General features: G+C 40.9%; 1 protein-coding gene across 5 annotated transcripts in view; it reads right to left on the bottom strand.

Moving 5' to 3' along the window:
• The window catches only part of slit3 (slit homolog 3 (Drosophila)), a 170,974-nt gene that overhangs the window by 24,278 nt on the left and 134,463 nt on the right, over nucleotides 1-12,233 (bottom strand). For all 5 annotated transcript variants that reach the window (XM_088398680.1, XM_088398590.1, XM_088398507.1 and 2 more), the window contains 8 exons: nucleotides 8,090-8,222; nucleotides 6,457-6,525; nucleotides 6,281-6,352; nucleotides 4,137-4,208; nucleotides 1,922-1,993; nucleotides 1,761-1,843; nucleotides 1,604-1,684; nucleotides 1,197-1,321 (listed from right to left, as the gene is read on the bottom strand). In XM_088398680.1, the coding sequence (XP_088254806.1) occupies nucleotides 1,197-1,321; nucleotides 1,604-1,684; nucleotides 1,761-1,843; nucleotides 1,922-1,993; nucleotides 4,137-4,208; nucleotides 6,281-6,352; nucleotides 6,457-6,525; nucleotides 8,090-8,222 (707 nt within the window). The remainder of the gene's footprint in view (nucleotides 1-1,196; nucleotides 1,322-1,603; nucleotides 1,685-1,760; nucleotides 1,844-1,921; nucleotides 1,994-4,136; nucleotides 4,209-6,280; nucleotides 6,353-6,456; nucleotides 6,526-8,089; nucleotides 8,223-12,233) is intronic.

Consider the following 12,233-nt stretch of genomic DNA (forward strand, 5'->3'; position numbering starts at 1 on the left):
TGGATGGATGGATATTTATTAGTGGTCCGCAACTTGACGCCCTGAATCTCACTGTGCTGTGCCCTCAGGAATGTTAGAAAAAAAAAAAAATCTCCCAAGCCACCAGTTTCACCAATGGACAGGAATTTGTGAGACAAGTCTATCATACCAGGACACAAAAAACAAACAAAAAAAGGGTTCAAGGTCCCACGCCTAAAATTCAACAGCAAGTCAACCATTTTGGTTTGAAGCAACTCCTTGGAAATTTGGCCAAGTGACAAAGTATCCGTAATCTACGTAACCCTTGCCCCCACCTCCAAACGCAATGTTAGGAAATTCTTTTTTTAGACGGAAAAACACTTCTATAAAGTTGTATTTTTTTGTTTTTCTTCTTTTCTTTAAATATGATGAGGGCAACTATGCTATTAGGCTAATGATGTGTAGAAGTATACTTTTAAAATAAGATGAGATAATTTATTGCAAATTATCTTTTGGACCCCCAACTACATGTCACAGACCCCCAGAGCCTAGTTTGAGAACCACTGTGATTCAACTTGAAAAAAAATGGAATGCAAAGGCCAAATCATTGCATTCTTGCAGTTTAAATAATACATGAGATGAAACACATTTACACATTGGATATACATTTCCTTTCGTCAGTAGCAGATTTGCATGTCTTTGCAGTTACAAGACTCAAGAGAGTAAGCGCAGCCGGCCCCCTTTTGTCTTTGGGTCGGTCAGAAGCTTCGCTGCAGTCATCATGTCTTTGCTGATGAACGGCTCTATACATTATGCATGCACAGACGGAGCTAAGTCGGATAATACTGCTAATACCACGGGCTTATGCGGCGCAGTTATCCGTCGAGGATCTGGGCCTCGGTACACGTACGGCCAGTTCTGTGAATCATAAGATTCACCCAATGTCTCTATTTTCAGGTTAAAGTAGTTTTCTGTGGTTTGACATTCGGGGGGAATTAGTTCTGAAACTAGTATATAGTGAACTCCCATCATTTTGTGGGTCAATAGTTACAAATTCAACTATTGATTTACTCATTTATTCATTCATGCATTCTTATCTGTGGAACATTTCTTCAACTATTTGCGAAGAAGTTCCTTTAGTCGCGTTGTTTGTGCTGTCTTTCAGGCTCTAAGCTGCCTTGTATTATTATTATTTAATCCCTAATGCTAATAGGTGCTCAAGTATTGTGTCATCTCACCTTAAATCCAAATGGACAGGTGCACTGGTAGGATCCAGATGGGTCGGACACACACGTGCCATTATTCTGGCAAGGCCCCGCCAGGCAGGGTGCACACTTTGACACAAGGGCGATATCCACCGGACCTGATTCAGAAAACAGACAAAAAGGATGACTGATTTAGTTACAAATTAACAATTATTTGTCCTCGAAGTGAAAGGCAACTATGAATGTATAATTCTTTTAGGATGTGAAATATCAGCATTAACTCATTTAGTTCATTTTCTCGACCTTTTGGTAAGAAACTTGTATTTTTGGTCAAACCAACGAACAGAAAGATTAAAAAAAAATCCTGATAAAAGAATAATTTACTTTTACTCAAAACTGAGTGTTCTTTTGCACAAACCTAAAAGTAACAGACTTTTTACCTTTACACTGGAATTTGTTGAGCGGTGTCGTCAGCAGAAGCCTGTCAGCCATGTCAGGAGGTCCGGTGCAGCGAGCAATACCTGTCAACAGTCACTGGGTTGCTTAAGAACATATTCCACATAACAGCCTTTTACACTGGTATGACGTTTTCCCTACCAGGTTCTTTGAATCCGGCCTTCACCCACTGGGAGAGCCAGCGTAGTTCGCAATTGCAGTACAAGGGGTTGGCACCCAAAGCCCTGCGCACATTTCATAAAAATCAATATAACATTCCAACAATCTGTTGGTATTGCCGACACCTTCAGTGATGTACTTACAGGTGGGACAAAGCCGTGAGGTGGTTGAACGCGCCGTCCGGAATAGTTGAGAGGTCGTTCCCGTGGAGGGTCCTGAGAAAAGAAATATTGGTTTGCAATTTTTGCAGCAACATATGAGACCGCAGTGTAGAGTTGTGGTATCCAACCAAGGATTCATAATCTAAATCTATGTGTAGATTCAGGTGATAAAAAAACTTTCATGCTTTTAAGATACCCCATTGTCGTGTTAATATTCATTGGAAAAACACTGAGTCACAGCCGTCATATGAGCTAAATCACAGTGACTGCCAGACGGCCTTGTTCAGCATGATAAATTATTCAAATTATCTGCGGCACAAGACCACCATGCACGTCTATAATGGAACATGACTAAAATATTTATAGATAAAAAGAAAGTAAACAGAAAGCTTGTGTTCACAGAAATGAAGCCGCTGCTGGAATGGGATATAGCATTTGGATTTGCATATATATAATTAAATATATATAATTAAAATTCCCGCAAAGTGGAAATAAATGTTTCCATTAAATTTGACACAGCACAAAAAATGTGCCAAATGTGAATAATAATAAAAAATAAAAAAATAAAAAGTATTTAGGTATAAATATCGTCTACAATGAGTTTTGTTCTCTATTAAATTTGTGTTTTTTTAAATAAAAATTTATCGCGGCCTTTGAGTCCAAAATACGCCATTGACCTCTCTCAAAGTCTATGTGCAATTGCAGAACATACACACGAGTGTACGCAGTACTTGTGTCTCTTCTGTACAAAGGTGTGTGTGCGCAAAAAGTTCACCAGTACATGTTTTTGTGTCAGTTACTAATAGCTCTCACTACACCGGCCCAGTCCAGAGGGGTGCTGCGGGTAATAAGGGAGTGACGGTGATGACTGCCTGGCAACAGGTTGCTAAGCGGGGGCAGTCCCCAAGGCAACATGAAGTAAAATGAAAGGAGGACAGGAGAGGAGGATGAAAACGGAAAACAATCTGTGAACGTCCGCCAGATGAGAGGTCAGAGCCACCAAAACACAAACAACAAAAATGCCCCTTGCGGAAATGGATAAAACATTATATGATATGACTCCAAAAAAAACTAGAGACCTGCAAAACGAGATTGCTTTTATTTATACTAAAAACGCAAGCTGTGCTCGTGGACACATTGGTCATCTTACAAACGAAGTGTGAAAATGAACATACTATTTTTACGTCATCTTCATGGCAGCTCACTTTTCTCCTTGCTCGAGAGTAGCAGCTCGCCTAGTCACAACGCCCTAGCTCAGCACGTCATAGCTCAAACGCCGGACTGACTACAGACATTTTCGGCGTGTACGGCAGACATACCTCTCTGTTTTGTTTAGACCCAAAACAGGCTGTAGGGGCAAAGCGGTTAAAAGTGTAATATCTCTCTTGTGTAATAATCACGACTTAATAGCCCCAAAATGCCTGAAGACGGGTCAAATAATTGTAGCTGGGACACAAAGTTAATTTTATAAGTCACAAAGGAGGCTCGGGGAGTATAAAAAATGAAAATCTGTGGTCGAAAGCATTCGAGAGAGGTTTTGAGATTAACAGTGGATAAAACAATGAGAAATGAAATGATAAGACACAAACTTTTGGGACATTTCTAATTAACGAAGCCTGAGGGTCTTTCATGTTCGTTATGTGTTGAGACACAAAATCCATTTTTTGGAAATCATGCACTGACTGTGAAAGCGGGTTGTAATGTTGACTGTTTGACTACACACTTTTTTTTTTTTTCTGAAAATAATTCAATTTCAATGCAAAACGTAGCAATTGATTCAAAATTAGTTGCCAACGCAGAGCACAGAGGCAACCATGGCGGTAAAAGGAAGGCGCGGTGTGCATTTGGGTCGTGAGACAGAGGGTGGACAAGCTGATGGATGAGACAGAGAAACACACACTGAAGGTCCATTCATCAAGCCCAACACTGGGTGGGCGGTGAGAAAGCAAGAGAGGACAGAGGGAAGGAAGGATGGATGGATGAACGGATGACGGCGGGACGCATCAGGAATCGAGCGGCCACCTCATGCAGATGATGAGAGCTCATCACTTTTATCTCTTTGGGTAGCCCGGCGCAACAAACGAGCCGGCGGCTGCGACATACTTTGTGCATGGCACAGCGCCAAGGGGGCTGATTAAATTTTGATTTAGCTCCGAAGAGCACTGCGACACACGTGAGGGCCGAGCTTGTGACTCACAGCAGGCGGAGCGACTTGAGACCGTGGAAGGCGTGGACCGGGATGCAGCGAATCTGGTTGTAGCTGAGGATACTGGTGAAGAGAACCGAGAGAAGGTCACAGGCGTTAGTTCAAAGTATTGAGATCATGTCGTTATGCTAGCTCTACAGTCAATGTGACTTAAAAAGAGCTGACTATATGTTTCAAGTCTTAAGCAAACAGCTTTGCAATTTTACACTGGCAGTGGCTAGAATTCACAAATTTGTCTCAAGGAGGTTTGAAATTGATCTTTGTGCAATTTAAATAGTTTATGTCGGCAAACTTTCCAGATGGAGCTCGTCACATTGCTCCCCAAATGGCTGCTTCAAACGAAGAAGGACAAATTTCTGTTGAATTTCGTTTATGGGTCCTTGACATATTTTAATGAACCCTGTTACAATCGACATGTCCATCCATTTTGTGTCGATTGGCAAAACCGCCTCATTGGGTCAGTTTGTGGCTTTTAAGTGTAAAATGGAAAAGGACCACTCATCCAAATCATATTTTAGTAATAATGATTGAAAAAAAAAACAAAAAAACAATGCCACTTCAATAGTAGAAAATCCTGGCTTATTTTCAGGGTTATTCGGAAAAGCTTTTCCAGAAAATGAATTTTGATCTGTAATTACACGCCTGAAGGCTGAACGTCCTGACGTAAATCACTTCTGGGCTAAAATACGACCTTTTAATGACGCGTTTCAGTCAATTATGTACTTGTGTGCCATTTTCTACATATGGTTTGCTTGCAGAGGTTTGCTCATGAGTTGCGTCCACCTTCAACCAAATTTTTGCCAAATTGTCAGTTAAATTCTTGTGAGAACAGAAGAGACGCGGTGGGCTATCTCTTTCCCCGCAGTGCAGTAAAGACACCCATAAGCCGTGCACTTAAATCACAGTCTGTTCCGTTGATGTTTTTCTGGGGGCTAACTGATGTAGCTGTTTGCACTGGATGACTCCCTGGCGTGAAAAAGCGTGACTGCACAAAATAGGGAACATTTCAGTGCTTGGAAACACTTAAAAGCGCATAGTCATCATATACTGGATGTGCATAATCCTGAATGTGAGTTAAGAAATTGAAAATAATTACAGCAACTAATGGGGATGTCGTGACTGGCGTCAATAAATGAAATTGAAGTGATACACATTTCACTGAGATTTCTGTGTGTTGGAAGGAGCTAGGTTTAGCCTGGGTTGTTAGTGGAGATTAAGGAGTGTTTACAGTACTTTTTGCTCTACTGAGCAGCTATTAAAAATAGCATATTTTTCAAATCCCCTTCAACCAATTCAAAACGGGAGCGCACTACAGCGTTTCAACCACTAGGGACCGGAAAGGCGAATGCATCATTTTTGTTTCCTTAATTCTCCATCTCGTAGCCAATAAAATCCGTCAGAATTAACACGTGATGGCACTGTTGGCTTGTAGAAATTTCTGGGAATTGTTTTCCGAGCATGGTAGGTATTTTAAAATAAGTGACAAAACCCTTGAGGGTTTTGAAGCAGGGGAACCCGAAGATCGGATTTTGCAGCTAAAAAATAGTTTTTGGACAACGGAGAAGAAGATGATTTTGAAGGCTTCAAGTCAGAACTGAGGGCTAATTTTAATCCAGGCTGTTTCAGGGGATAAAGGTAGAATTTAAAAAAATATGTGAAACCTGCAAGTGTAAACTCTCAAATGTTTTTGGAATCATGTATCTGCTACAGAGGCTGAGATATTAATTATTTAGTAGGCATTGACAATCCCGTTAACTTCCAGGAAAACTTCAGGTTTTTGAGAGTGCTTCTAAAATCGCCCTGAGAATGTTTTGCCAGGCGCTTTAGGCCATAATGTGTTAAGCCATTATTTGAAAGGTTATATTGTCAGATGAGTTTAAAAATCCAAATAAATGTTTTTTGGGAACGAATACGAGTGGAACAAATATGTGGTGTTGCTTCCCAATATACAGATTTCCATTGTGGAGCAACCTGTGACAACAAAATGCTCTGCCCAAATATGTACACACATGCGCAGACCCAACATTTTGGAACCAACAATGTCACCTTTTAACTGTGAACGGAGCTTAAACCACAGAAACATATGCAGGCAATCTGATCGCCTCACTGAGTATACTGCCATGGTAATAACTTACAGCGTGGCCAGTTGAGTCATGTTGCTGAAGGTGTACGCCGACACTGTGCTGATGCTGTTGTTGCTCAGGTCTCTGTAGAGGCAACACACATGCTTAATACACACATATGGAGGACACACACTTTGTCGACCACATGAGGATTTAGCCGACGGGAGCAAGAAATGACGGGTACGTACACAAGTAATAGATGCTTCAGGGCCGCCAGCTCCTTGGGCACAGAAGTCAGCATATTACCCTCCAGATAACTGCAAGGGATATGTTATATACATTTGTATTAAAAAAAGAAATAATCCTACAGTATGCAGAAGCCATGCCTGATACTATCTTAGTATTGTTAGTGCTGCTATTTTGGTAAAGATGGACAGTGCTGGCGTCGCTATGTCGGTCATCTGGAGGCAGTATAGTTCTACAGTCAGGCAGATCATCTTCCCCCACGTCTCTAATTTCCTCAAGATTGTGCAATATTTTTGTAAAGGATAAAAAATATGTGCATGGAAATACGAGTTATGAGTTCTCCATTAGTATTCAAATCGCCATTGCTTCTGTTACTATGCCAACCGTTAGCACGTCAATGGTGCTTCAATTATGTTAGAATTAAGTTTGTCTGAAATACACACAGTATAATTATGAACTGTAAATGACATTTAAAAACTTTTTTTTTACGTTTTAGAAGTAATTGCCAAACTGCTACTCATTTTATCAGCTTTGCGCTAAAAACTTGTAAGCAAGGTCACGTGTAGGTTATATTTGAAAAGGAAAGATGAAGTCAAAAAGACAATTCAGGTTTTGGATGTTTGGCTTGTGCAGCAATGATATAAAAACTACATTTAAGCACATCTCAGCCGAGTTTTTTACATCGACACGCATATAATCTCACAACATGTCACACACACCGAGCAGAAGCTTTATGACACACTGGTCCCGCTCTCTTTCTCTCGGGTCAGAAATAGGTCGAGTGGACACTATGATGGAGTGTCTTCTTGCGTCTGATCAATACCTAATCACTGTTATTGACCCCGAGCAGCAGGAGTCATTCCAGAGCTAGGGGAGTGGTGACAATGTGCGCGGGCATGTCGTGGTTCACCGTTAGTATGAGGGATTTTTCTCTCCGTTAAAACAAAAAATTATTTCGTACCATTTCCTCGAGCTGGCAACATTATTGCTCTTTTACACCACTATTGCAGCTCTTAGTTAAAAGTGGAAAATAATGAAATGGAATGAAGTAAGCTAGGATGGAAAATGTGAGTAGAATTTGCAGTGATTTGACAAATCCTTTATAAAACAGTCATTGGCATTGCGAACCAGTGAATGTTTAGAAAGTAATTCCAAAACATGGACGACAGGTTTGGACATCCAGCTTTCTGTAACGCCCATTCCCCTTTCTTGCGGACAGAAAGTGCAATCCACGCAATTGACATCAACACGAAACCATTTCAAAACATTTTGGCCCTCGCACGTTGATTATGCGTTGTCTGTGTCTGCTAACCATTATTTTCACATACAAAAGCACTCTCAATTACATTTTAAGTGTAAATAATTGCCTTGTTAATGATAAACAGATCATTTATTTTATCAGCCACAAATATGGTTTGGCGCCCCTTTAATCAGTGGAGGCCAGTTCTTCTTGTGAAGAATTTGGTTCACCCGTCGCAGATTTTTTCTGAGATTTTATAATGACTCACAAAGGTGTTTAATTTACATCGCCTTGCATTGTGTATATGGTTGGTTCCTAAATATTATATTGACTACACTCGGTATTAGTGTGTGTTTCGTGCGGGTGTTTGCCAGGAGGGAGTGCACCGGACTCACAGTTCCGTGGCGTCCTTGGGAATGCCCTTGGGCAGCGAGCGCAGCCCTCTGTTGCTGCATCGCACCACGCTGTCTGAGCATGTGCAGACATCGGGACAGCCAGATGCAGGAAGACAGCCGTTATCCTCGACACCTGAAAGACGGAGCGGGGGAGGGGTTGATCGCATAGCAAAAGAGTCATCGTGGAATCAAAACCAAACCGAGATAAAAAAACATCCCAGTTGCATTTACGTGTACGTGATTTTATTTTAAGCCAACGTGTGCTTTTTTTCCCCCAATAACACTGCCCATGCAATTTTGGAGTTTGGTGCATTGCTCAACAGGACCCCCCCCCCCCCAAACAACCAACAGTATCAATCTGAGCCACTGCTGCTCCATTCTGGTCTGAAACTGACTTTATGTGGTCGAGGCTAATCGTGCAGACTTAGCATGTAGATAAATGTGCAACATTAGTGCTTTCTTGGGGCTATTTCAGCTGGTTTTATCTTGTGGCCATGTTTTAAAACCATTTCTTTAAAAAAGGGATGAACTATAAATAAATGAATCTTATCTTAGATAAGCTAAGGATGCTAAAAGAAAAAGAGTTGTTTTATTTCCCCCCATTTATAGATTATAATTGAACATGGGGCTGCCAAATTTATCTGAGCATTCCAACATGTGGAGTGTAAATTTATAAAAGCAACCCTGGTTAAAAAAAAAAAAAATCCACCGGTGCAATAAACTTTTTACACTTGTACTCATGCACATAATGCTTTCACCATAGAGAAGATTATGTATATGTATGTATATGTATCATGCGTCATTTTACATATACATATATATACGTATATATGTATATACATATATATCATATCCGATACAGCTCTCTGGTAAATGACTACATATTTATCAGAGAGGTCAGAAGAGTCGGAGAAAAAAAAAATAGTTTTTTTTTTTTTACTTGCTTTAGTACTTAATATATAAGGCCATATATATACACATTTGACCATGCCAATTTAGTTACAGCGGAAGAGATGTTCAAGACATTTTTGTTTTATTTGTTACTATACGCCTGTTTTATTTCATCTAAAGGCCTCCGGCTGCTCTATTCAGGGATACTCCAGAACGGGAACTCCATTAAACAACACAAAGAGCGGATTTAGAGACATTTGAGCTCTGTGATTTCTTCGTGGTTGAATTACAGTGAAGGCAATTATTTGCAAGGACAGTGTTGTCCTGGTAGTTGATCTGAGTGTTGTTTTTCCCTCTGGTTTTGTTATATGTTTGGTGCTTTTTTTTTTTTTTCTTCACGCTTCTGCAACAAGTTAATCCTACACGGTGGGATCAATAATCTTATTTTATCTCAGATAAACTGAATCTGATAAGATAGCCCAACACTTATGGGCTGTGTGACAAAGACATCCTCCCCCACACACATGCACAGACAAATAAAATCACTTCAGATGCATGCAAGCTAGCACAGCAAGCAAAGCAAGCTTACAAACACACGGTCGCAACCAAAAACACATGGCGGGCTGTACGGGAGTCCAACACTCGAGAGTTAGGAAGGATCGAAGCCCGGAGCATTGTTCTTGGCTGAGAACGGCTTCCATTTGCTCGTATGACACACACACTCACATAATCACACATTTGCTAACGTCGCGCTGCTGGTTGCATTATGACAACACTTGAACTGTGCTTTGAATAGAGTTAAAACCGTAATGAAGGATAATGAGGAGGCCACTGTGCCAATAATAACGCAACTTGAGGTTCTCTGTGTGTGTGTGCCTGGGTAAAGAGACACTTGAAATGAGTTTATATTTAGTGGTCATTCTTTTTGTGCATTGTGATGTTACTGCGAGCCATAAATTTTGCAGTATTTAGTGAAATTCAAGCAGGACAAATTTCACACTGTTTGGACAGAAACTGACTGCTGGGTTGGAAATGCAGTAATTGGGCCATTTACAGAGATTAAGGAACCAAAAGAGTCAAAACAGTTATGTAATTTACTTTAGATTCAAGGAGTGCTTCACCCCATTAAAAGTTGGAGTTCCTTGTGAATAGCCATCTCATGTGGGTAAATTCCCAGTGATGTGCAGTGATATAACTTTCGTTCACATCTCTGTCTTTGTAGGCATCGGCTGGTATCAGTCTGACAATATTACGTTTTCACAGTATCAATACAATTACAGCTCCAAAAATGAATATTGTGTATTATTTTAGCATATATAAAAATCAATTTGTAAGAAAACATTTAGCTTCTTCTCTGCTCTATACCGCTTTAGTAATGTTTACTAATTGTGACAAGAATATGAGCCTGCCTAGGCACAGGTTAGCACATCTGCCTCACAGTGCAGAGGTCGCAGGTTCGAGTCCGGCTCCGGTGGAGTTTGCATGCGCTCCCCATGTCAGCGTGGGGTTTCCACGCCGGTTTCCTCCCACATTCTACATAGATGCATGGTAAGCCAATTGAGCGTTCCAAATTAGCCGTAGATGTGAGTGTGGATTGTTATTCGTCTTTGTGTTCCCCGCGATTGGCTGGCAACCAGAGTTCAGGGTGTCCCTACCTACTGCTCCAGCGTGTCCGCCATCCTCGTGAGGATCGGTTCAGATAACTGATGGGTACTTTTAAACTTGTAAACGGATGGACCATGCATAATCCGGAGTCAAGCCAGCAACCTTTTGGATGCTGGGCCCCCACTCTCCACACTCAATAATACAAGCCACGAAAGTAACAGCACTCCTCAGGTCGGATTTGCACATCAAATCCACCTAATGATTAAAATAGTGTTTGAACGTGCAATAAACCACTCCAAGAGCCTTTACATGACTTCATGTAGTCAAATCTTACACCAACGTTTCACCAAAGCCAAACCAGCTAACGACTTTCCAAGCTGATCTTTAATAAAAGCTTGCAGCACAGAAAATTATCAGAGTGAAAAGTAATTCCAAGTAAATAGGATGACGAGGAAGGCAGCAGCGTAGCGTCAAACTTGGCCACCGAAACGAGCAGCCCCGGTGGCGATGGGACGACATTGTCGCGGTAACGGCAGCGTCAGAGCGGGAACCACAAAGTGATGTCATGATGTCATTAGAGGCTGCTGGCCAGCGGTTAGCGATCACGCTGGCCTCACTATACGCTGCAGAGGATGTGGGACGTGCGAATGGGCCGCCGTATTTCCAAAATAACAACGCGACTGAGAGAACTGCATGAGACGAAGGCCTTGAAAGACGGACGTGTGCATCTGGACGCTTGGTTAAACGATGACGTATTGAGCACTGAACCGCTGCCCAGTTTGTTCAAGTTGAGACTCACTGGCACAACATGACATAATGTGAACAATTACACCGCGATCATTTCAATTCTCTTTCCTCTCATGAGAATTTAATCTTTTTTTATGAATTATGACCTCAAAATGTTCCAGCGTAAAGAAAATAGTGACAACTGTGATATGGTATTTGTTTTGTTTGTGAATTAGTCATTTGACCGCCAGCACTCGTGGCAACAAACTTGACTTCTTGTGTGGCAGTTTTAACAATTTTTAAAAGAAAAAAAAGAAAGTGTTTAAAAAAAAAACAGAAAGAAAGATTGTTAAAAATGTCATAGACAAATGATATATCAACATATTAATGCCGTAATCAAAACATGTAGATACTGCACTGATTGTCTTTAGTATTTTACTGTCTGTTGCCGCTAATGATGTTTTAAATCATATTACTTCATCTACACTTTGTTCCATTAGGAACTCTGACTTTGAGCAACATTGCAATCTATTTTTCCAAGTGGTAGGTTGGAAAATGTCAAATCCTTGTGTACCATTCCACAACTTTATTTGTTTTAATTTATCCATAGCTACGACCGCTCAAACGTCCTTGCAAGATGTGGAAGAGCACAACCTCAGATGAACCGTGTAAGCTTACTTTTTAGACAGCTTGGAATGGATGTAATTCAAAATCAATAGTGATGATTGTTTTGTGGACACTCATTAATTGATAAGCCTAAGGAGGTCCCTGCCCCCTGTTTACAATCAGCAAACACCTCAATACAAGATTCAGCACCTAAGCTGAAAAAGCCGGCTAACATGGCAAAGATTCTGGTGGATCTGAATTTTTACAATCAGTATAAAGTTGTGGTAGAGGGTTGAGGATTACGTTCTGATGCCAC

This window comes from Syngnathus floridae, chromosome 1, assembly GCF_059516105.1.
Source record: "Syngnathus floridae isolate MCC-2025c chromosome 1, RoL_Sflo_1.0, whole genome shotgun sequence".
Classification (NCBI taxonomy): domain Eukaryota; kingdom Metazoa; phylum Chordata; class Actinopteri; order Syngnathiformes; family Syngnathidae; genus Syngnathus; species Syngnathus floridae.